At 43.0% G+C, this 25,892-nt stretch overlaps 2 protein-coding genes across 4 annotated transcripts in view; both read left to right on the top strand.

The window, feature by feature from the left end:
• LOC134073010 (tenascin) overlaps positions 1 to 18,791 on the top strand; it is a 34,278-nt gene extending 15,487 nt beyond the window's left edge. Inside the window, exons 5-18 of one of the 3 annotated variants that reach the window (XM_062529936.1) lie at positions 895 to 1,048; positions 3,228 to 3,497; positions 4,933 to 7,359; positions 8,951 to 9,073; positions 9,840 to 9,983; positions 11,203 to 11,322; positions 12,437 to 12,586; positions 13,332 to 13,474; positions 14,023 to 14,155; positions 15,385 to 15,536; positions 16,097 to 16,193; positions 16,740 to 16,898; positions 17,225 to 17,385; positions 17,877 to 18,791. In XM_062529936.1, the coding sequence (XP_062385920.1) occupies positions 895 to 1,048; positions 3,228 to 3,497; positions 4,933 to 7,359; positions 8,951 to 9,073; positions 9,840 to 9,983; positions 11,203 to 11,322; positions 12,437 to 12,586; positions 13,332 to 13,474; positions 14,023 to 14,155; positions 15,385 to 15,536; positions 16,097 to 16,193; positions 16,740 to 16,898; positions 17,225 to 17,385; positions 17,877 to 17,975 (4,332 nt within the window). In that variant the 3' untranslated portion in view covers positions 17,976 to 18,791. Of the gene's footprint in view, positions 1 to 894; positions 1,049 to 3,227; positions 3,498 to 4,929; positions 7,360 to 8,950; positions 9,074 to 9,839; positions 9,984 to 11,202; positions 11,323 to 12,436; positions 12,587 to 13,331; positions 13,475 to 14,022; positions 14,156 to 15,384; positions 15,537 to 16,096; positions 16,194 to 16,739; positions 16,899 to 17,224; positions 17,386 to 17,876 lie in introns of all 3 variants that reach the window. The other 2 variants (XM_062529935.1, XM_062529938.1) reach the window with 2 other exon arrangements.
• A 2,314-nt stretch (positions 18,792 to 21,105) lies between these two features.
• Positions 21,106 to 25,405, top strand: psmb10 (proteasome 20S subunit beta 10). The gene is made up of 8 exons (XM_062529948.1): positions 21,106 to 21,382; positions 21,494 to 21,587; positions 21,680 to 21,777; positions 22,700 to 22,840; positions 23,184 to 23,299; positions 23,924 to 23,982; positions 24,091 to 24,242; positions 25,209 to 25,405. The coding sequence occupies exons 1-8, from the start codon at positions 21,318 to 21,320 to the stop codon at positions 25,318 to 25,320; spliced, it is 837 nt and encodes a 278-aa protein (XP_062385932.1). The 5' UTR covers positions 21,106 to 21,317; the 3' UTR covers positions 25,321 to 25,405.
• The last annotated feature ends 487 nt before the right edge of the window (positions 25,406 to 25,892 follow it).

Raw genomic sequence — 25,892 nt, 5'->3', positions numbered from 1 at the left:
AATCATAGAAGAATATGGTAAAGGTAATGGTAAAGAAATCACTCTACTAGTCCAAAGTCCAATTTGGCATACCGACAATGGAGTCCAGTGTTGAGAACACCACAATGATATACTCGGTATCATACCGATATGTTGGAAGTGTTTAATACACACATGGGTTTTCTGTTCTTTCCTTCCTCTTGTGTGGCCTGGTGGTTGAGGGGAGGACAGGGCCAACTTTGTGAACTCGGCCTGTGTGTGTGTGTGTGTGTGTGTGTGTGTGTGTGTGTGTGTGTGTGTGTGTGTGTTTGTGTGTGTGTGTTTCAGAGGGAGAGATAGAGAATGTTCCACCCCATTATGCTCTTAGTAAACATAGAGCCTGTGAAAGTCAGGTCAGGTAACCCCCTGTTGTCATTGTGTATGTGTGTGTGTGTGTGTGTGTGTTTGTACGGGGAGATTACACTGCAATCTTCATAAACACGTCAGTGCCTCTCGGTTCCCTGGTGTCTTAGTGTGTGTGTCTCATGCACCGTGACGGCACGGCGGGTAATAAATTATACGTGCCATTTCACATTTTCATTTCACAGAGTCGACAAGCACTCACATCTTATGAGGATGTTCAGCCCATAGCAAATGACAGCCTGCGGTTAGTGACTAGCCATTGTGGTTATGTAATCCTTAGAGAGAAATCTGTGCCCAGAACATGGTTTTGTTTTAACTAGGTATTTATTTACACTGTCTGTTGACGTTAGCCTACACTTTCTTCACCAAAACGACCAAAAAATGGGGATATTTTTTTTATCAGGACGACATGCACCAGACTAAACAACACATTTGTGGTGTTTGTGACTATTTTTTGATCTGAGTGGGCTTTTGGCTTCACTTGACTGAAACCTATCTCTTTCCCTCTTGCAGAAAGAAGGGGATCAGAAGATCACGCCATCTGTGGGCGGGCGGCTCACCAGTTACACACAGACCGGATTGGCTCCTGGCCAGGAGTACCATGTGTCAATCATGGGAGAGAAGGACGGTCAACCTGGCGCAGAGAGTACTACAGAGTTCACTACGAGTAAGAAACGCACACACATACAGTACATATACACACACACTGACATATTGACAGTGTACAGTAATTTCTACAGACATACACACATACAGTACAGTATACACACAGGCACACTTGCCACATGCACACATACGCAGGCACACACATCTCTTTCTCTCTCATTTGCTCTCTCTCTGTCAAACACACACACACACACACACACACACACACACACACACGTGTCCAAGCAGTTAAGATAGTGTATATTGATGTGCTGTATTGTTAAACAATCACTCAACGTACAAAGATTTACAAGAGTAGGGGATGGAGAGAACTTGGAATGTCTGGGGTTTTTTTGCTTTGCGTAGCAGATGGCAACTCCATGCTGCGGTCATTCCATGTAAAGCAATGCGGGACATCTAGTTTGAGTGGCTTTTCATGACTGGCATGCATAATTTGCAACCTTTTGCAAAACCAAGTCACAGACTCTGTTTTTAATTGATAAAAAGCAATGCAAAATAGGACCATTTCAAATGAAGTTATAACACTGAGGATGTGCTGTACATACATTTGTGAACGTAGCGTTATCAGCACCATGGACAACCCACAGAAAGCGAATACTGTGATTCCTTCGTTTACGTGGTTTATCAACCCTTCAGTTCATCAGGTAATCCACGCCTTTCTCCACCTCCTACCGCTAGTTGCGAGAAGGGCATACTCCAATCACAAGAGCAGTTGAATGAAGTGAACTGCGAACGTGAATTTGAAAGTGAGACATTCGGAAGGCCAACGAAAGTTAAAGGGAAACTATCGCCAGTTTTGCATTCGCTTTTCGTTTTCGCTCGTTTCATGCTTGCAGATTTTTCTGCAGAGCTTCCCCTACAGCTTTAGCGTGTATATTTTACAAAACTCCTCAATCGGTCAGTCTCAGTTTCATGAGCATGATCGCGAGGCTGGAGACTTTCTGTTAGAAAGTGCCAGGAAGTGGCACAAAACTTGCATGCATGTTTTTTCCGCTCAGAGGCGCTAGGGGGAAGCGAGACAGCCGTCATGCAACCCGAAATTAGTCAAATAACCATTCCAATGACTCTGAAGCTGATCAGTTCTGGCAAATTAAGCTTAAAAAAACTTGCATAGTTCACCTTTAAGCTTTTGATAATGCAAAACTGGTGCTCTGAATAGAGATTCTGTTGTCTTTGAAAGTTCCACTTATTGACGCATTTAACCGTAATTTGGATTAACACCTGCTCTTACCTGGCAGAATATTTCACTGCAAAATAGACTTCTGCTGCTATACACATTTTACGGTTCTCCTCCCATCTTTTAACACCAAAACTCCCACTTTCCCCTGACCCTCCTATGAATTCATATGCATGACACAGGAGAGAGCAATCTGCCATTTTCAGCTCCTGTGACAGGCAGTCTGCATTTTTACCCAAGTGTCCTGAATCTCAATGAAGTGGCTAGCATGATTGCATAATAGTACTCTGTTATTCACTGGTATTCCAAGAACATGACCAAGGTGATGGCTTCTGTTGGGAATTGTTGACATTACATGACAAAATCTTTCTAAATAAAATGTTTTCATTGATTTTAGATTAAAGATTTGCCATATTTATATCACTTATTGCTTTAAAAATGTATTTGAATAATACAGGATGTTTATTTTTGACCAAAGATTAGACCTAGATCCTAGATAAATTGGATTTCTGTATCCGTAATCTGTTGTTAGTGCTAGATTAGTTCCTTGGAACACATTAGTTCTCGGGTCTTATTCCACACATATTGATGCACGTGGACTAAGGACATTTTTCATTTATTCATCTACAAGCACTTTTCTTTTGATCCAGTCTCAGTTTATATATACATTTTCATAATTATGTATTGTGTGTTCCCTGAGTTTTGAATGCATAGCCTTGATGATCTTACCATATCGGCGTTACTATGTTGCTCTCTCAGTTGAGTGCAGACATTACTCTTCCTGTAAGAGTTTATATTGGGAATGAATTATTTGAACAATTTTCTATCCTCAGTTTAATAATTGAAATAGTGTTTCAAGCATAAATCTGATAATCTAATAATGATTTCATACTTTTTTTTAATCAGTCACTCAAATCACGAGATGTGTGTGTGTGTGTGTGTGTGTGTGTGTGTGTGTGTGTGTGTGTGTGTGTGTGTGTGTGTATGTGTGTTTTCACTGTAGTGATCTCGGGTCCCACCAATATAGAAGTGGTGAAGACATCCACCACATTTGCGGTCATCCAGTGGGAACCACCCCAGATGGAGATTGACAGGTATCACTTGACTGTGGCGCCCAGTGATGGCGGAGACCAGGGCAAGCAGAAGAAAGCCCTGCCGCCCTCCAATTCTGCTCAGATTGATGACCTGGTGGCGGGCACGCCCTATGACGTCACTCTTGTGGCAGAAAAGGACGGAAAACAGAGTCCACCAGTCACGATACAGGTCATTCCCGGTGAGTCCAGAACTTTCCAGAATCTTCCTGAAAATAGGATGCAAAATGCACAGACATGACATTTGTGTTCCATGCCATTGCTGTGTGATGTTAACTTAGTACGTGTCCTTTTCTACCAAGGCATAGCAGCAGACTGACATGGCATGTGGAGATATTCTGGAGACCTTAAGCCTCCTAGTTGTAGATCTGCTGAATACGTCTGTCAGATCTGTGATTTTAAGGTTTACAGTGTTGACAACCGGTGTTGACAAGTTATTTCCGTCCCACGGCACCACAGCACATTTATGAGGAATATAACAGATTATGGGAAGATCCTGTAGAGGCTTTACTCAGTTTATCTTAATTAATGGCCTCCCTAGACAAATCATCATTTAGTCTTATTCATAGACAGGGAAATAAATTTGTCTATTTGGACTTGTCTGCTAGTGCTGGCCACAAAGCTACTAATAAGAATGATAGGCATAGAAAACATGTACATTTGTTTTACTTTTTAATGTGTTATAGATTACTACTCACCACACAACAGTTTCAATTCAAATGTGAGGTGAAATGATTATAGAGAAATAGAGAAGTCAAATGAGTAAAATTGATATACAGCAATAGGACTATGTCCATCTTTGGATGGAATTTTCTCATCTTTTCTCTGTGTACTGTAGATAGAGAAAAGCCAAGATGACAAATAGAAACAGAAAAAAATAACATAAACTTTTAAATCCTTCCAGGACTGGACAGCCTTTGTTCGGAAATACTCTTGCTGTTTGTAATTGGCAGTGCTATCACATTTTCTTTCCCTTTTTTGTCTTACCTTTGTTCTCTCTCTCTCTCTCTCTCTCTGTTATTATCTTAGTCCATTTCAATATTAAGCGTCCTTTGATGCAAACAAATACTATAAAGCATCAATAAATGCACCATTAACTGATTAACAACAAAATTAATAACTAAAAAGTATGTATAAATTAATAATAATGTATTAATTACTCTATTTAGCAGCTGTTCTAATTAAAATAACTATATACTACATATATGCAGGACTCTTAATATCAAATGGGACCAAGATTTTTTTTTTTTTCCCCAGCACTATTGACTGGACGTGAGATTCCACTTCTCCAGTGACGCTCTTTTCAGCTGGTCCGGTTTAATGACTCCTTCGTTTTTTCAGCAGGAAATGAAACAGTTTCTCTCCGTTTAAAACAGGTGGAGAGCAAGCTGGAAAATAGTGTCTGTCAGCATTTGTTTGTCAAACTCATTCTTTTTTATTTAACCTCAGTTTTCATATTTGAATAGCTTTATTATTTCCCACATTGTTTCTGGAGATTTACTGTGGAGAATAATAGACTGTGAGTGAGTGAGAGGGTATGACTGAGCAAATGAGAGAGAGAGAGAGAGATTGTTTTAACCCTTCTTTCCAATCACACTTCATTCATGCCTTCAGCAGAGCCAGGTGAAACATTAAACATGGTCACCACGGAAACCAAACCCAGGCCAACAGCAGCAGACACCGCCAGACAAAGGCTGCCACCCAAACCATTTAGAAATGGCACAATCAGACGGCCTGGTATGCCAAGACCCCCCCATTTCAATGCCACGAGGCCAGGTACAGGGCCAAAGAGAGTGCACCCTGGTGGTCTACCAAAGCAACCGGCAGTACACCCAGGAAGACCCAGATGGACAAGTCCTCAACCTGACCTCCCAACCAGCGACAGGGAGCCACTATCAGGGGCCATGACAGATGGCCCAAGGGATGAAGGGTCTCAGGAGGAGCTTGGCAGTGGTACATCTGCGACTGACAAAACCAAGGATCCACCAGCTCCTGCACCACATGCCACAGACGTCTCTGGAAACACCACTGGTCGCCCAAACGGAAAGAAATGTCATTCGAAGCTCATTGTGGGACACCGTCACTTGAATGGAACGATCAAGGCGAAAGTTCCAGTCATCAGAAACATGACGCATGCCACTGACGAGGAGAAAATCGATGCGCTCGTCAAAGAACTGCAGAGGCACGACACGAGCCCCAAAAACACTTCGTCCGAGGAGCACGGCATCAATTTGCACATCTCTGTGTTCGAGGTTTCACCAGGACTTCTCCCAAATACAGACTTCATTAAAACGCCCTTGGCAAGTAAAACCAGCGCTGAGAATGACAATGACCTTTCAATCACTAAGCTTTTGGGGCTCCCCCTTGCACTGTCCACGCCCTCTCAGCCCTCGGACAGAGAATCGGACGCAGCTGTTAAGCGGCTCCCTGATTCCAGCCAGAATGGGGCGAGTGGAAAAATCCATCCATCTTCAGAATATTTTGATTCTGTTGAATCTTCTGAATATGACTCTCCCTCCTCTAGCAGCGCATCAGAGGAATCATCCAGGGTCGAGACTGTCGTCACAAGTTCAGAGAGTGAGCCTGGGAGGAGTGAGGAGTCTGGCTCGGCAGGATCAAAGCCACTCAAGCCCTCTGGTTTCCCCAAAGGGAAATTCACTCGTCGGCCCGGCTTCGGACCTTTCCAAAACAGAACCAGGCCGCATTTGGGACCCCCTCTGAACCCTTCTAGAGGCCCAATACGCAGGCCTTTCCCCCATCGCGTCCCCAACGGCGCCGGCCCTAACGGTGGCATCACCAACGGAGGACCCCCTGTTCAGCCAGGCAGTGGAGAGACCACGGACACCAGAGCTCATCCTAAACAAAGACCTGGCGTGGTCTTCAGAAAAAGAAATGACACAAGACCTGGAAGACCACAACCAGTGCGTCCGGCCGAACCCCATACCGCAGCCTCCACAGCTCCTCCTCGTTTTGATCATCCTCTAACACCACATCCTGATGATGGAGAGAACGGTTATGATAAGGAGGTCAGTGGTCATGACGAGGATGAAACCAGTGCTGGCAGCCCATTCTCATCTGAGGAGGTCCCAGCCAGCAGTACTGAGAAACCTAAGGCAGACCGAATGAGGTACCCTGCAGGAAGAACGCCACCTAAACGTCCTGGCTTCAATGGCGGGAATGGGGGAGTTAGAACCAAACTAAAACCTGGAGTTGCCTGGAGGAGGCGTAACGGCACAGTGGTTCGACCACCAACAGGATCACTTGCTGGTACAAAAACTACACCTCCTCCGACTGGTAACAGAATAGATGCACCACATGCTGAAGATACCGCCCCTCCAGACAGCGTACAACCAACTGAGGAAACTCTGACTGACACCGAGGATGTAAATGTAATTAATGGACAAACCCAACCTGACGACTCCAAAATAAGCATTCCCGCCATTTCTGGTGCAGCCACTAGAACCAAACCAAAGCCAGGTGTCACAATCAGACAGAGAGACAGAACAGTTGTCCAACGACTACCGGGTCACAAGCCAATGAAGCATCCTCTTGGAAAGACTGACAGTGCTGAAACCACGGACACCACAGTCCTAGGTCAGCCAATACCAAAGTCACCCGACACAACACAAGGCAGTACCACTGATGGGCAGGAGGGGGAGCAACTGAGTCGTGTCGGTGTCCAGAAAGAATCCACCAGTTCAATTAACCTAAGATGGGGTGCACCTGATGGCATGTTCAAAAATTTTGTTGTCACTCAAAAGAGGCCCCCCAAAGGAGACGACTCAGACAATCGAGTGGCGATTGAGGGGGTGAGGGAGAGAGAGGAGGAGGGAGAGGAGGGTGACGCAGAGGGTCCAGCAACATCCACTGACATAGCAGAGCCACCCAGAGCTTCTCCCAACGACACATTCACCAAAGTCCTGCCCGGGTCGGCGCGGTCATACTTGTTCAAAGGCCTCCGACCGCAGACCCAATATATCCTCTCTGTGTTCGGCACGGGTCCAGGAGTTCGCTCGAAAACGCACAGTGTTACTATAAACACAGGTACACATCATCACAACACACTCTGTTGGTACCTTCACTTGACATGATAATGGCATAAATCAAAGTTAAATACAGCCAAGTACACTGCACACAATGAGCTATCATTTGTCTGGTTGGGCTCAGAATCTGCCCAGTATGCAGACTATTTCAGAGTCCCCAAGCTATCTCACTCTATTATGGGATAGACTATATAGTTACATGCACCTTCTGAGAGTGCTATGCTTAGATATTAGACACATACTTCATGGCACCTTAGTGAATTATTGAAAAAGCTCCTCTGAGTATTAATTTGCTGTACATGATCATGCTAAGCTTAACACATGTGTCCTGCTTCATGTTCCCTTTTAATTAAAGCAATGGTACCCTACATGGGTTTGACCAAAGCTTTAATTGTAATCAAATGTCAACAACAACACGTGACCAAATAATAACTCATGTTCATCCTGTTTTCCATTGTGTTTTGTGCGAAACTCACCTGTTTGTCGTCAATGTGAAGAAGGACTTTGTGGCAAAAAAAAATCAGGCTTTAATGTTTTAATCGCCGTTCTAAAAATTCAGTGACTTATAAGAAATGTCATCGCTTTTTGTGTCTGTCTGTTTATTTGTGATTAAAATCATTTGTAGATGTTGTGAATACCCACACTAATATTTCTGTATTCATGAAACTTTCTGCGGGGCTCTTGTTAACTCACTGACTCATTCTAAGCTGGTCTGATCTTCTCTCTATCAGGGTAACCTTACGGTCAGCCATCTTCACTGGCTACCCACATCATTCACCAGGGTAAGACCATGGTTGGCCAAAAAAGGTCCTTTCGTAACCTTGAATCCCTATCAACTAAACCTGAAGAAAATGTGCTGACATTGAATGTTTTTTTTTTTTAATAAATTGAATGCCTTCTTCACTATTTTAGGTTTATTTACATTTTGTCTTCCCTCGGAATTCCCAAAGGCTTTGTTGTATTATTCCGACCCAACACCCCATCTCATTTACTGCTTGTATTCTACATTACCCTCTTATCACTTTTTCCACAATTCTAAAAGCCACTTATAAATTTGTTTCTCACATATTATTTTTTTTTATCAATATTTCCTCGACCTCTCTCCATGTTTCTTTCCTCCATATGGTTCTTCTTTCCAGGATCAAAAGACCAGTTCAACACCTAATCCCCATCCTCTGTGTACTGTACCTTCTGTCCTCTGTGTGTGAAATGCTCCTTTGTGTTCATCACTGTCAGATGTGATACATGTTTGGTTCCTTGTATATGCTGTGCTGTGTATACTGTATATATGTCTGGTTTGCACATATATACACATGTACTCATATGTGCACTAATCTTAACCATGACCAGGTAAAAACAAAAAGGAAGGTGAAAACCAAAAGACAGGTATTTGAAAAAAAAACAAAAAAACAATTTATAGTGCATCTGTATGTAAACACACGTAGCTTGTCTGTCTGTGTAGAGCTGTGAAACGCTTTAGAATAGGAAAGTCTTGTCTGACATGTCTCTCCGTGAAATGGCTCTTTTTGTTTTGTTTTTATGAATCTAACATCTGTCCGTTACTCATCCGCTCTCCTGGCATCTCTGCACAGGTCCCGAGCCTCCGGCTAACCTCCTGTTCACTGACATCACGGACACCACTGTGTCTGTGTCCTGGACCAAACCACGGAGCCCCGTGACTGGCTTTAAGGTTACGTACACTCACACGCGCGAGGGTAAGATCCAGCACTCACTAGCACGCCACACACACTGTAAAATAAACAGCGCCACACACTAATTAGTCCAATAAAGTCACCCTGTTGCTTTGACTAAGTTAAGTATTGTGAACATGTCTTATCACCTACAGTATATAACTTAACTTGACACTGCATTTTCACGTACTGTAACTCAATGTGTAAAGCACCTGACACTACACATTGACACAACTTAACTTGACACTACAACTTAACTCAAACTCAAAGCAACAAGATGACTTCACTGGGTTATGTCGAGCGTGCTAATCTTTTTTGCAGCACATGCATGTGCCAGAAGAAAGGACTAATGGCTTCCAAGATTGCAATAGATGGGGGTGGAGAAGCCTTGAAAGATTAAAGGGTCCCCAGTGTAGCAGAGCAGCCCTCGAACATACCATGCAGTATAGATTTGTGTGTTTTGGAGTGTACAGTTGGCTCATTTTTAAGGTGGTATGCATCATTTCTCAACTTCTGAAAATGATGGATGAGAAGGAAGAGCCAGTAGTGTACTTCCGATCTGTGTTGTGTCCATGATTTAGGTTCACGTTCAGACGGCCGTGATCCCTTCTTACAGTAATTGGCAAAAGCAGAAACAGTGATCGTTTTTCATGGTGCTCATGTTCAATCTGGATTCAATAGCATGTCAATTAGAAACTGTTCAAATGAAGAAACAGTGAGCTAGAAATCCATATGTTAACTAATATGTCATGAAGTAAAACTGCATCAGCTACCCTTGTCTCTCTGTCAGGTGAACCAGTGTCGGTGTCGGTGGGTGCAACAGACTCGGCATTAGATCTCTCTCAGCTGACACCTGGGTCATCCTACGAGGTCAGCATCATCTCTCTGCAAAATATGGATGAGAGCGACCCAATCAAGGACACCGTCCAAACACGTAAGTTTATGTAGCTTCCGCTTTTGTTCATTTCAAAGAACATTTTGTGTCTTGCAATGTAGTGTGTGTGTGTGTGTGTGTGTGTGTGTGTGTGTGCGTGTGTGTGTGTGTGTGTGTGTGTGTGTGTGTGTGTGTGTGTGTGTGTGTGTGTGTGTGTGTGTGTGTGTGTGTGTGTGTGTGTATGTGTGTGTGTGTGTCTGTGTGTGTGTGTGTGTGTGTGTGTGTGTGTGTGTGAGAGAGTGCGTGCGTGTGTGCGTGTGTGCGCATGTGTGCGTGTGTGTGTGTGCATGCACATGTTCGTGTGATAAATCTGTTTGATTTAGTGACACCACCTTTCAGTTAATCCTTAGAGGTGGTGAGTTGGTACAGGTAGTTAGTCATCTGATATTGAAAAAGTGATTGATAGGTATCCACGTATCACTTTCCTTTGTGCCCTTTCTAATTTTTCATAATTTCATGTGAAGATTTAAAAAAAATGCAACCATGTGTTATTTTGTTCGTATTGTTGAAGGCATGTTTTTTTCTTTTGCTTTCATGTATTTTCTCTTTTTTGAAGCCTTTTTATAGCAGGTCCTCTGCACGCATAATTGGTTTAGCAGGTGCAGGATCTGGAAAAGTTTGTAGCATTTTTATATTTTCTCAAAGGGCTTCCCCCCCGGGTCCCCTTCAATTCCAATTTCAAACTGCTTTGTTTTGGCTCGTGTTCCGCTCCTCCGTAGAGGCCAAAACATATTGACAGATTTTCATGCTGGTGCGTTGCTCACCAAGATGACGCCCCTTCCTCCTCTCTCCCCTCCTCTCACGCTCTCCTTTTCCTGTTCATTCTCTCTCTCTATCTCTCTCCCTCTCTCTGTTTCTCTCTCTGTTTCTCCCTTTCTCTCACTATGTGTTTGTCTCCTGTGCCCTTTCTTGTACCCAGTAAGCTCTATTGGTGGGTCTGCGTCCAAAAATAGTGTTGTCAAAACAATCATTTGAAGAAAAACAACAAAAAAAACGTGCACATACACATACAATGAAAGAAAGAAGCAAAGGACAGCACTCTTCAGATTTTCCTTACTTTATTCGCCTACGAGCGTTTCGGGCAGAGCCCTTCTTCAGCGTGTAATGGCGATTGCCATTCATACACATGCAATAAAATAATTTATTAACCATTGTTGTACATGTTTCTTTTTCTCCCACCCCACCCCTCTCAAAATGTGGTCCTCACATCTCCCTGCAGTGCCAGACCCTCCCACGGACCTCCACGCCATTAACATCACGGACTCTAGGGCCCTGCTGCTGTGGAGACCGGCGCTGGCAGCCGTGGACAACTATGTCATTGTGTACGGCTCAGGGAAAGGTGAGAGCCGAGAGCCGAGAGCCGGTGGCGCACATCCACAAACCGGAAAACATCTCCGGGGAGCGTTTAGTGTGCTGTCGGACCCTGCTGTGTGCCAAGGCTTTCCCCCCTCCTCTCTTTCTCTCTCTCTCTCTCTCCCTCTCCCTCTCTTCTCTCATTCACTCCCCTCCTCTCTCTCTCTCTCTCTCTCTCTCTGTCGGTCTTTCTCTCTCTCCCACTCTCTCATGGACCTCTGCGATTTGCATCAGTTTGAGGATATGTTGGTTTAAGGGCGATGAATTCTACATGGTTTCTCTTCTCATTACACGACTGAGTGACACTGGATATACATGTTTCTTGGATTATTTCTTGAAAACCCATCATAATTAATGAACTAATCATTTTCTCTATAGACATGAAATGAGTGATTTGTAGCTTCTCTGGATTTATGTATCTAGAGGTCATCCCATAACATTTTTGAAAATACCTTTTGCCTTCTTATACTAAAATGTTTTTATTCATATTGGACATGTTTCAGAAGTCCATACACATGCCAAAAACTTTGAACAAAACCAAAAACGTTGTCAATACACTATGACGTTGACACTGTTGTTTTCTCTCATACTTGTTGGCATGTAAAAACGCAGACAATGCTTTTCAAACATCAAATGCAATCAGTGTTTAAATCACCAGAGAGGACATTATGCAGTCCTGCTTGTAAAACCTTGTCCACCACAGCCTGCTGTCCTGGGTGCTTGCATGGTCATCCTCGGCAGGCCTTGGCGCAATCAGTGTCTAAAACACTTGAGGGAAGATCTTACAGCTCTGCTTGCTCAGCTGCCCAGCTGTTAAAGGCACTGTCAGTTATTTGACTGTTTGCGTTGTCAATCCATGACAGGCCCGAGACTGAAAATCGTCTCGAGGGACGTACATAAACCAAATATGGTACTCAGAGAGCCCAGACAAAGACCCTATAACTTCTATTTCACTTAATACGACTCTCAGGCCCAGTATTTATCCAGCCATTTGACAGAGCTTGCCCAAGGAAGAGATTTCACAGTGTCTATTATGAGACTGTATCAGCTGTGTCCCATGGACTGACTCCAGTGTTGTTTTATCTCTAATCTTCTCTCAGGGCCAGATGTGACCATCTCGGTGTCTGGGAACGCCGCGGCCCAGCAGCTGAGCGGACTGGATGCCTCCACGGACTACAGCGTCACAATCACCAGTCACCTTGGCGACCGCACGAGCAATGGAGCGACCACTGCCTTTTCCACCACCGGGGGTAAGTCAGTCAGTCAGTCAGTCACACAGACACATAGGGTGCCTCTCATTTGGGCTTTTATACAGTACGTCCTCCCTCGCTCCTCTGGCCTCGATCCTCACTACTACTTCTAGAACGCCCCTCGAGGATCGAGCATCGAGGATCGAGGAGGCATGTTGAGAAGCACCTATAGGCTCAGCATCAGCACCACATAAGAGATTTAACCAGGTGTATATACTGTATATAAGCCAGGATCCATGTTATGGTTATATGTCATACAACAGGAAGGAATGGAAAGCCGTGCTCAAAAATGAAAAAGGGAAGGCCATTTTTGTTTTTGTTGGATGGACGTTTTATTTGGTCTGTGTAGTAAAACAGACCTGTAAAGATAAGTGGCTGTCCCTGGGTTTTGAGTGTGGGCCTCTGTTCCTTCCTGTTTAAGACTCGTCTTTTAAAGAGCCTACACAACCTATAAAAACACTACCAAAGCACGATTACTAAACTGCCATATATTAAAAGCACATTAATCCAATGTGATCAGATATTGTAGAGGAAATCCCAGCATTGGGTATTATGTATCTGTTATCATTCTTGTCATTCAGATTGATTCTCCTAAATGTAGTCTATGCATTTCTTCTAGTTAGTTGACATATCAGCTGCTTTTCTGACACAGTTATTCTGTCTTGTTTTTCACAAAAAAGTCAGCTTCATGTGCGTGGATGATGATAGAAATGCCTGATAAATGTGCTATGTGTTTCTCCGACAGGTTCTGGACGGGGTGGAGACGGACCGAAGGACCTGACAGCCAGTCAGGTCACCCCACGCTCGGCTGTGTTGAAATGGAAGCCACCCGCTTCCAAAGCCTCAGGCTACAAGTTACAGTACGCCATAGAGGGCCAGGCCTTTCAAGTGAGTATTATCGTTCATTAGTACTGTATGTCAGTCAGTGAGTAAATCTGACTTTGTCACATTGTATGTCAAGAAGAAAGTATATATTTTGCACTGTATTGTACTGATATCTACTCCACTGGAAAAAATACAAGCCGAGGCCTCATGAAACTTGGTGGAAACATGACAAGGAAGAACATAGCAGACGTTAGAGCTCTCACTGGACGGCTCTGTGAATTTATTTTAAGGGCTTTTTGCCTTTATTTGTATAGGACAGTGAAGGGTGAGACAGGAAGCAAATGGGGGAGAGAGATGGGGTGGGATCAGGACATGACCGCAGGCCGGACTCAAACCTGGGTCCCCGTGGGCACTTGGACCCGTATGTGGTATGAGCGCTGTAGCCTGCTGCGCCACAGTGCCCTTCCGCTCTGTGAATTTAGTTCAATAATGTTGCGAGATACGCCATTTGGCATTGGTGGGGGGTCTGCGCTCTCCAAGTGCCCTTCTGGTGTTAATTACATAATCAGTGAGGTTTTGTGTGTTTTCTGTGTCCCCCCCTCTTTAAACAGGATGCGTTTGTGGGCCCAGACCTCAATGATCACAGGTTGGTGCGGTTGAGGCCGGGTGCCAAGTACATCGTGCGGCTACAGGCAGAGATAGGAGGGGTTTACACGGAGGCCATCACCACTGAGTTCACCACAGGTGAGGACCAAACACTGACACAGTGACACAGCGTGGGAGCATTAACCTTTGGTCAGGCCAGGTCAACGCCATACAGTATCTATGTAGATGCCAGCTGTCCTGCCTAAAATGGCTTTTTTTTTGTTATCAAAAACATATCTGAGAAAAGGTTATGTTGTGCCACCAAGTGTTATTCACCATAAACGAAAACAGAAAGATACTGTATACAGTTAGGAACAAAACTATTAATATAAATAAATATTAATTTAATGTTGATTTTATCTTGACCAATATGTTTGTTCTGACGGAAAATGATACTGCCACATGGCAAAAGGTTGTAAGACAATGTGATAGAAACATGGGATCAGAAAAAAAAGTGATTTTTATCTTTTTTATTATTTTTTTATGAAAAACTTGCCATGTCCAAAATTAATTATACCCTCTTAAATAAGAGACATTCTTTTGGGATGTTTTTAAACCAGTGGGACCTGGTGACTTTCTCAAAGTAAATGGTAACACTAAAACAAGGAGCTATATTAAGATTCTGGAGGAAAAGATCAGGCAGTCTGCCGAGAGAACTGTCCCAAAAGGCGACATTGGACCATTAAACCACATGATCCTAACATACTGTAGAGCCAAACAAGGCAAGAAATTGTTAACAGAGAACAGCATCAACATTTTAGAGTAGCCCGGCCAAAGTCCAGACCTCAATCCATAAAAAGTGTCACACAAGGCCAGAGTAATGGTCCTGAATCATTCCTGCCGCAAAACCCGGATTGCTGCTAAAAAGGTGTGGTCTACAATCATGGGGAGGCTTGGTAGGTATTAGTGTATAAGATGCTGATTGCTGTTATGGCAAATAAACATGTTTCCACTGATCATTTAAAAGGGTTATGAATTATTTTGGACATGCCATTTTTCATAAAAATGCTAATGAATTTTTTTTTCTGATCCTGTGTTTCTAACACATTGTCTTACAACCCTTTGACATGTGTCAGTGTCGTTTTCAATCAGAACAAATATATTGATCATATGCACACATATGCAAACATAGGCTACTGTATTAATGTACAGAAAAATAAAAGTAGCTATACGTTCTTGGCCTAGGAGCATGTGGAAAACTGAGGGCCATTTCAGTTCCATCTCTGTCTGTTTGTTTCTTTGTTCCTTCCACATGTCTTTCAGCTCTTTGCGTCTCTGTTTCTCTGCGTCTCTTTCTCCGTTTTATTGTCCTCGTGTTTGGTCTTCAGGAAGTCTCCGGTTCCCGTACCCAACCGATTGCTCCCAGGAGCTTCTGAACGGCGCGCACGAGTCCGGCCTGGTCGAGATCTTCCCCAACGGCCAGGACTCCGAGCCAGTGTCCGTTTATTGCGACATGGAGACGGACGGAGGCGGCTGGACGGTAAGAGCCGTCCACCCCTGAGGGGGAGTTCTAGCTCGACTCACAAGCTCTGGACTAGTCCCCTCAGTCCCCTCAGTCAATGTTTGCAGCCGTCTCTCTCAGATAATCAGGGAGTAAAAAAAAGATTATTAGTCATGGACAAGTGCAAATGCAAAATGTCATGGCTGACATTTGCCTATTCGACAAAGGATGCCATTGCCATATATCAGTTCACACAGCAGTTATATAGACAGTTTGCTACCAAGATTATTAAATACAGTTCAGTTTGTGTGTGACAGCTATTTAAGTGTGTGTGTGTGTGTGTGTGTGTGTGTGTGTGTGTGTGTGTGTGTGTGTGTGTGTGTGTGTGTGTGTGTGTGTGTGTGTGTGTGTGTGTGTGTGTGTGTGTGTGTGTGTGTGTGTGTGTATGTGTGTGTGTGTGTGTGTGTGTGTGTGTGTGTGTGTGCGCGTCTGCGTGTGTCTGTGTGTGTGTGTGTGTGTGTGTGCGTGCGTGCGTGTATGTGCATGCATATGTGTGTGTGTGTGTGTGTGTGTGTGTGCGTGTGCGTGCGCATTCACAGCTTTTCCAGAGAAGAGTGAATGGCAAGGTGAACTTCTACAGGGGCTGGAAAGACTACCGCAGCGGATTTGGCGACCCGAGCGAAGAGTTCTGGATGGGTATGAGTCATGCGTCACACTGCGTTTGTTTTTGTTCTGATCTGATCCACTCCACAGGGGCACGCCAGCCCTATTTTAAACAGAAGCCGTTCAGGCTGGTGTCATAAAAGCTTAAATGTCAGGGCAGTAATGAAGGATAAAGCTTTAATGATAGCTGTTTTTCCACAAAGAGGCCGTCAACTATGTGAAAGATGAAACAAAACAGACAGCCCTTGTAGACTGAACAATGTCAATATATTAAAAGGCTGTCAAACAAATTTGCAAAGCTAATGCTTGCACCCAGTTTTTGTTTGAGTCTTACTGCCAACACAACCACACTCTCAAACAGTTTGAAATCAGTTGCTAGAGTGAAACCCATTCGTCATTTGTCACAGTATTCAAGTAACAACTCTAGTGACCTCTAGTGGACAACAGAGTAAAGACAGTAAAGAAGAGTCATTTGAACAATCTCCTCCCCTCTCTCTGATGGATCGTGTAACTCTCACACTCTTTCTCTCTATCTACCTCTCTCTCTCTCTGTTTCCCTGTCTTTCTCTCGCTCCTCAGGTAATGACCTACTTCATAACATGACCAAAATGAAACCGATGAGCTTGCGGGTAGACATGCGTGCCGAGGGTGAGACTGTCTTTGCCAAATACTCATCATTCGCCGTTGGCCAAGGGAAGACGTACACACTCAGGGTGTCTGGTTACACTGGCAATGCAGGTGGGTCTCGATTAACTTTCATTGTCAAAATATGAACATTTGAAAGTATTTCCCGATATTATCTTACAGCTTGTCATTTTTTCTGGACCTAAAAAATGTAAAGAAATGTACTAACCCTGTATAAAAAATATTCAAGACCCCTAGAATTCACAGAGTTATGAATTACACATCATGACATTTTAGCATTTGATACAGTAAACCAGATCTTTTCATTTTAATAGTCTAAAGTCTCATTAACGTTTAACACCCCCATTTTGTTCCTTCTCCTGTGAATTCATGTTTCCCCTTTTCTTCACTCCACCCTTGTCTGTCCATTCTCCTGAAAGGTGACTCAATGACGTACCACAATGGCCGTGTGTTCTCCACCCGAGACCGGGACCTCTCAGACATCCGCGTCTGCGCCATATCCTACAGAGGAGGCTGGTGGTACAGGAACTGCCATGAGGCCAACCTCAACGGCCTCTACGGCACCACCAAAAATCACCAGGTGAGGAGGGGGCTTTACCTAGAGGGGGGAAGAGAAAACACACACACACACACACACACACACACACACACACACACACACACACACACACACACACACGTGTGCGCAAGCTAATACACACACTCACTCACTGTGTGCAAACACACACAAATGCGCTCTCACACATAATGCACACACACACACACACACACACACATGCCATAAAGGTCAGTTAAAGGTTTAAAGTAACCAAGCCTGACTGAGAATATGTACAAAAACTTGTAGATAGTGACCAGAAGTGGTCTTGTCTTTGATTGGATCTGCTCTGTCCACTTCGGATCAGAGCTTACATCTTTCCCGACGCAGCCTCTATCTATGTGGAAATAACGAGACTTCATTCAAGAAAGCGGTTTCTAGCAGGCTGCGATGTGGCCTGTGATATCTTATTGGCGCAGGCTGCGCAGCACAGGGAGTCTGAGTCTGAGTCTGAGCTATGTGCTTCTCTTTCATAGGGTGTGATCTGGACGACATGGAAGGGCAAAGAATACTCTATCCCCTTCGTCGAGATGAAAATGCGTCCAACCTCCTTCAAACCTCCTTCTCAGGGTTAAGAACAGGACAGGGAGACAAACCAGAGACAACTCTACGACAAAAAAAAAACACAGCTTGCATATGCTACACACAGCCACAGACACACTGACACGTACACACACAGACACACACAGACACACACACACACACACACACACACACACACACACACACACACACACACACACACACATACACAAAGAACACAAAGAGACAAGGCAATTTTTACTTTTTTAAAACACAAGATACAGAAAATGTATTTTACTACTATAGTTTATGATACAGTTTCTACACTTCTCTATGGAGGTTGAAACCTCTGGTCAAACTGTAGTCACATTCACCACCATTGACAGTATACACATGGTTTTCCCTGACGATGATGGAAATAGCACTATTCTATGTGAGGTTTTTTTTATGTTTTTATGTGGACGTGTTTGAAGTTGACTGGTGCTTTATTTTTATCTTCTGAGTTCACACTTTGTACTGAGTTGAAGTGCCTGAGCTCGTTCTTTTGTCTGTATCCTGAGAAATATTATTATAGAAGAAAATAGACATGGTCTGAGGTGTGGAGAGTTTTGTTGCCTTTGGGGAAAGCCTGTGTGGTGGATTAGCCTTTTATTTTTTTGCTGATATCTAAGCAAGGGAAAGAAAGATCATTCAGACACAAAAACAAGTTGAACATCTTAAATCGCCTTTCGGCGATGCAAGGAAAAAAATGTCTCTTTATTTTTATTTTCATGAATGTATTTGAAACAGTCTTGCTTTTATGGGCTTTTTGTTTACCCTGTGTAAATAAATTCCACTATATGTAGTAATCTCTATGATTACTGGTTGAATTTTCTAGTGTTTGTTCATTTATTTGTCGCTCCCAACATAGCACTCTTTAGGGGACCACTATTCTATCAAAATCAGAAATCTATCATCATTCTATCAAATGTGCATGCAAGAGGAGTGTGTTGATATTTTTAGAAACGATGTGGGATATGACCGAGACTCCAGTGGGAAGTAACTCCTTGTATAACTATTACCATCCAGAGCATTACAGGACTTTTGTGACTGAACTGGAATCTGAGAAGCAACATTGAAAGGTATACATTTTGACATTGATTGATATGTGGGCAGTCTAAATGCAGAGATAAGAATACATTCTCACACACACACACACACACACACACACACACACACACACACACACACACACACACACACACACTCAGTTTCAAAGTGAAGGAGACCCAAAACAAGAGGGTTTTTTTAAAAAAGAAAACGTCACACTTCATACTGTACACTTATGACTTAATTTAAACACATCATCATTATCATCACCATCACCATCATCATCATCCTCATGCCAACCACAGTGTACTAAAAAAAAAAGATACTGACAAGAGTTTACTGTGCCTGCTCTGGCCAAGTCCCCAAGAATGCATGCAGTGTTTGTATTCTCCAGAACAACAGAGGGCGGGAGGAGGGATATGAGAACCTCAGGTCTATTGGTTGTGGCAGGAACACACTGATTCAGTTTACTGAGAAAAGAGAAAGAGATCAGTTAAAAGTATTACTTGTATATCCATCGCATTTAAGGGGTATAAGGATGCAAAACATCTAACATTTGTTCTTTTTTAAAGTCAGTATGTTGATATTGTGTTTTGTACTTACTATGGATTTTCTATTTTATTTTATTACATACTGTATGCTCATGTAGTATTTTCAGACTCAAAATGAAAAATAAAGCAATGATTTTTTTGTGTTGGAAAATGTTCTGTCTTTCTATATGTTTTATTGCAAATTCAGGGAGGGAAACGTATATACAGTATCTCTCGGTCCTTTCCATTTTACCTATGTGTAAGTTGTGCCTTGGTTCTCTAGACACTTATTGTAAATCAGTGGCAAGCAACCAAGCATTATTCACAACGACAGACTGCTCACCTGTACTGTTATTCATCTCACTGACTCTTGTGGTCTCACTGTGGTTCCCCTGAAGACCTTTATCCTTCAGACAAAGTCTTACAAATCTCTGACTGAGCACTTCTACAGTCTGCCAGAACTCTTATTCAGTACTATGTCCTGTTGCTAGAGTCCCTCAGTGGTGAGAATTTAGGACTGGGTCCCTTATAGACCATAGATCTGCACTCCATTGCATTTCTATTACTGGGATGTTATAGCCAGTATACTAGACAGGTTCTCAGATAGGGACAAAGGCCCATAAGCATACAAGGGATAATAGATTTGAACGATCTGGGTGGGCCTAAGGTATTTGTATTTGTCAGGGGTTGCAGAGTAGCCTACTTACCTTGGCAGAGGAGTTTGTCATATTTACTAAGAGAATGGGAATTGGTCTTGCGACTTCATACCAACAGCAGATGCAAAGTGGGGCCACGGCCGGAGTAGGAAAGTATTTTGATTGCTTCCACAGCACATTATTTAGGCTACGCACCAGATATGACAAAGTAGTTTGCACTGGGACAACAGATCATGTCACTAGCCTATATATAAAAAGAAAGGAAGAAAGGAAAAAAGTGTGAGAAGTCTAATGACTTTCTCAATATCATGGCACAGGAAACTGGATAGAGATCACAGCCATGAAAGGGTAGATGGTTAGGATCAACAGAGTCTGGGGCATAATAGCCTAGGGCCGATACTACCTTGTGCTACCCCCTAGTGGGCTTAGGCAGAACAGTCAGCGAAAAAAACATCTAAAACATCTAAGTCTCCTGTAAAGGTTTAGTCAACATGTTTTCGTGATACTTGTTGTTATACCAGCAACAGACAACAAGAAGCTTAGCCTACAACAACTAAAAACAGTGGCTACTTTTTCTGTGTTGTAGAAATGCAGGGTCGCGCATTGTGGGCCATGTCTTCGCAGTAGGCTATCGGATCATAGACATGTAGCCTACTGTAAGCGTATTTTGACAATGATGCGCCACTGTTTAATAGTGACGATTTTATCCTGAATTTGAACCACTGACTGGTTCTATTGGTCAGTGTAGCCTGTTGAGTAGCTATATCATTCTTATTTTATTGATCCGTTCTTTCATTTTAAAGAGTTAAACATAGTCTACATGACCTCAAATGGCTGCAGACACTAGTTTGTGAGGGACAGTGATCATTCGATATCACACTTCCTGAATAATTTTGATTCGTGCAACGTATTATGTGAAAACAGAAAGTGAAAGAGATCACGTCTCAAGCAAGCTAAATAAATGCTGACACATTCTGGCCATCCTTATATCTATCAAAACGATAAAGAAGAAACACTTTAAAAAGAAAAAAGTCGGACAGGTGGTAGACTATCACTTTCATATAGCATCCGTCTCAAAACATTGAAGCTCAAGTTGAAATTTTGGTTGGTTATTTGAACGATGCTGAACACAACGCGGCCTTGTGAACCACCAAGCAAAGGATTTTCATTTGAGAATACACGCCGGTGAGTGAAGGTCTAAGTCCTTAACCGATTTGACTGGATTTCTATGTAATTTCCTTTTTGAATTTGTTTTCCATGCATTAGAAATTAATGACCGTATAAAATGTTATGCAGAAATGCTGTGTTGGAGCAGAACTTGTCTGAGCAGGGCTTCAGTGCTCCAAAGGCAAGAAAAACAGGTACCACCATTGCTGGACTCGTTTTCAAGGTAGGCTATACACATGTTCATTGTTATTGTCTTGATTACATGATGTAATAGGTAGCCTAGTCTAATTCTCTGTCTCACCTTCTATATCTTAGGATGGGGTGATCCTTGGAGCAGACACAAGAGCAACAGATGATATGGTCGTGGCTGATAAGAACTGTATGAAGATTCACTACATTGCTGAGAAGATTTAGTAAGTGATGAGGCCAGTTGTGTGTCCGAGGTTGTTTCTATTACAGTGAAAGATTTAAGAACTCATGTACCAAGTCCAACACAACTAGGTTCGGTTACACACTTCATGTGCACACAATTCATAGGAACTGTTTGGATGAATCACACGACCAGTTTTTCTACCAAACATCTTTATCCAAACAGAACTATGTTGTTGGTTTTACAAACACTTCTTTTAGGAAAAGCTGTTTTGTAGGCGACTGCAAAGCTGACGCAATGCAACTTCTCCTGTCTGGAAGGTAGATTATCAATTTGCTTCCAGGGCATTAATCCCACCATCAAGTGCTGACAGAGTCTTAATGGACCAATTGAACTACAGGAGAAATAACTCTTTCAGCAGGAGAAGTAAAATGGGGAGAAGAATGGCAGAGCTTTTATTTTAAAAAAACTTAAAATTGCAGTGCTTTTACACACACACACACACACACACACACACACACACACACACAAACGCACGCACGCACACACACACACACACACACACACACACACACACACACACACACACACACACACACACACACACACACACACAGAGAGACAGAGACAGAGACAGAGACAGAGACAGAGACAGAGAGAGAGAGAGAGAGGGAGAGAGAGAGAGAGAGAGAGATAGACCGGTAAACACATAGACAGAAAACAATTCCAGCATCTGGATCATTATGCTAGCGGATACGATTTGGCTGTACCTTGTATGAAACTGTGATGTCAATCCGACCAGCACTTTGAAAAAAAAAAAAAAAAAAAAAAAAACTTGGGATGAACTCAATTAGAATACCCTCTGCCCCCTAGCATACTTGGTTTGCTGTAATTATAGTTACATCGTAATGATTTACAAATTGTTTGAAGATACAAATCTGATGTTTGTCCGTGTGTGTACACAGTTGCTGCGGGGCCGGAGTGGCGGCGGATGCAGATATCACCACGCAGATGATGTCATCCAATGTGGAGCTTCACACTCTGACCACAGGACGTCCACCCATGGTTGCCATGGTGACTCGGCAACTCAAACAGATGCTGTTCAGGTGGGAGATTCAAACCAGATGACCTGGCGGCTAACAATGATGCTGTTTCAGAATCATGTTGATGTTGATGTTTGATGTTATGATGTTTTGAATAAACATAAACATGGTAACAAACAAGAAATAAATCAAAGTCGTAATTATCTTGTATATTGGAAAGATTTTATAGCCTATGTTTTCCTCCAGACTCATCTTTTTTCACTCAACTATGTGGTACGATGTAGGCCAATGTCTTTTTTACATTACGCCTGTATGGTCCAAATTGTAATGCTGCCGCTGGTGTCACGATTGTGTTGTCCTCTTTTGCAGCCTGTGTCAACTCAAAAGACTTGCTTCTCTATTGCAGGTATCAGGGTCAGATTGGTTCCTCATTGATTGTTGGAGGTGTGGATGTTACAGGTGCTCACCTTTACAGTGTCTACCCACATGGATCATATGACAAGCTGCCCTTCCTCACCATGGGTATGACCCCTCAACCCTGTTCCTATGACAACACCCAGTGTGTCTGCTTATCCTATTCCAGCCTGCACTGAGAAAGCTCTCTTGTCCTCCTGTAGACATCACAGAAAGGGGTAGTGCAGATGTATTAAGGCCGGCACCCACCAGACACGTACGTGGCGCGCCGCGACAAGAAAACAATTAGAACTCCGTTGTTTTTAACGGAGCAAAGCCCACTAGAAATTTCTGCTGCACAGCAGCCACACAGGGACAGAAAACTGTTCTTAAAATCCTGCGCGTCAAGCCCACACTGCTGAGCGCCGTGTCCGGTGGGCGCCGGTCTTAACTTTTCTGTATGTTGGATAAATGGTCATAGATGTGATTAAAGTATAATTATACTGTACTTTGCTGATAGTAAACATTTTTCAGTTGTGTAGTCTTGTAGTCTTCAGTGTGCAGTCATAGGTCACGGAGAGACTGTGTAGCCTAAGATGCTATAGACTTCTGAATGCGAAGATTGTTGGATGGAAGTTTTTCACTGTAACTATTTCAGATAAAATAACTCAAGATGAAGATAACATTTGGTTGAAAGTGTGCAAAGAGGGACTGGTCCTCTGAGACATTGTGTCCTGTATCATTCTGTTTAAGGCTCAGGGGCTGCCGCAGCTGTCTCCGTGTTTGAGGACCGCTATAAGGCAAACATGGAGGTAAGTACAGTTTCTCACATCATTGTTATTGAGAAGAAATCAGTAACTCATCCAGTCCTCACCCATACTCTCTCCTCCCTCTCCTCCTCACACCTGCTGTATGTTCAGCTGGAAGAGGCGAAGACTCTGGTGAGAGACGCCATAGCAGCGGGGATCTTCTGTGACCTGGGCTCAGGCAGCAATGTGGACCTGTGTGTGATAACGGAGAAAGGAGTGCAGTACCTGCGCGCGTTTGATCAGCCAACACAGAAGGGGAAGAGGTGGGTAATACTACAGACATTACAAGAGGATCTCTTGGTAATACCAGAGAGGGTTAAAGCGGAGCGAGAGGCGCAAACGTTCGATCATTTCCGCGTTCTGTCTTCGCAAAGGGGAGGGGGGCTAAATCCCCCTTTAAGCAGACCTGTTAACATTCGAACTGAACTGCTTGCCAATCTGACAGAGATCGATACCCACTATGACGTCGTTGCGACACGCCTCCTTAAGCAGACAGGAACTGTTCGAATTTTTCTTCCATAGAGATGCATGATGTTGCTCTATCTTGTCAGTAATTAAGGATCTCTTGGTAATACTGCAGTACCTAACTAGCCTGGCTATCACCAGACCCAGCTCAGTCTATTAAGATTGGACATTAGTCTGGGGTGTCTGCTCTGTGTTTTCTGCTGCACAGGAGGCGTGATCAACAGGCACAGTTCAAATGACTCTGTACGCATTAGTCCTTCAACCAATTAGACCTACAATCTGGGTGCGCCAGGTGGATAAGCCAGTTTGTGATTGGTCCCTGCAGATTTGTAGTGGTAGCAGAATAGAAAAACATGGAGGTTTCCAATCACCGGCCAATCGAGCTGGGCGTACCCGGTCTAACACCTTACAGTCATACAGACAAACTGAAATGTAGTTTTCTGAAATTCTGTTTAATTATTTTTCCATTTTCTGGCTTTCTTTTCCTTTTAAAAGTTAAAGGCATTGTTTCTCTGCTGCTTCTTCTCTTTTTCTTTTATTCTTTTCATTGCTTTCTGTCCTTTGCCATCTGTTCCCCTCTTTTATTTCTCTCTCTTCTCCATCATCTGTCTCTTTTTGATTTGCTATTCCTTACTGATGTGCGTTTGCCACTTGCCTGGGAGAAGTAAATGCTTACATTGAAATATATGAGAAAACAAAGCAGGCACATTGAAGTCCGTATTACAGAGAACACCTGTTGATGTATATATTTGTTTTGTTTACAGGGAAGGTAATTACAGATACAAACCTGGGACTACAGCTGTTCTGTCCAAGACTGTGACTCCAATCACACTCGACGTTGTTGATGAGACAGTGCAGCTTATGGAGACTCAGTGAAGAATGCAATGAGCGTAATGCCAAGATATTAATTTGTGGACATTTGACATCACAATTCATTTTGAAATAAAGTTATCCCATTTCACATCGCTTCTTTTGTGTTATTATCTTGACAGAAAATTATATTGTTAGTGTGCAATACAAGCCTTAACATGTTATGTTAACTTGTTTCAGCTCTTACTAATAGCACTGAGGTGTTATGCAGATAGGCCTACTATATTTTGGGCCATATGACAATTTAATCATGTAGCCTTATTAATGTGTGCAGGAAAATATTTTCAATTATTGTTGTTGTTTTACAGTTCTTATAACGTGTTATAGCCTAGGTCTTAGTTCAAGTCTAGTAGCTCTAGGCCTATAGGCTATTTCAGTGTCATAAATAAACTAGAGTTGTATCAGAAGGATCCTCAAAAGCCAACTCAGCTGTTGTATTTTGTCATTTTACCTCCTGCATTTGCAAGGAACAATGAGGATTTTGTCAGGCTTTGACTCAAGCAGCTTAACATGGAATTAGACTGGATCTTCACTTTTACTTCTACAACCCTACTTTCACTCTTGTATGCGTCTTCATA

Source organism: Sardina pilchardus, chromosome 24, assembly GCF_963854185.1.
Source record: "Sardina pilchardus chromosome 24, fSarPil1.1, whole genome shotgun sequence".
In the NCBI taxonomy this organism is placed as follows: domain Eukaryota; kingdom Metazoa; phylum Chordata; class Actinopteri; order Clupeiformes; family Clupeidae; genus Sardina; species Sardina pilchardus.
Note: the sequence above shows the minus strand (reverse complement) of the source record. Positions and strands in the feature narration are given on the sequence as shown.

Excerpts from the sequence above, each read along its gene's own strand:
- psmb10 (XM_062529948.1), top strand. The coding sequence starts at position 21,318 with ATGCTGAACACAACGCGGCCTTGTGAACCACCAAGCAAAGGATTTTCA. Across the intron at positions 21,778-22,699 it reads TACATTGCTGAGAAGATTTA|TTGCTGCGGGGCCGGAGTGG; the intron begins GTAAGTGATGAG and ends GTGTGTACACAG. Across the intron at positions 24,243-25,208 it reads CCAACACAGAAGGGGAAGAG|GGAAGGTAATTACAGATACA; the intron begins GTGGGTAATACT and ends TTTTGTTTACAG.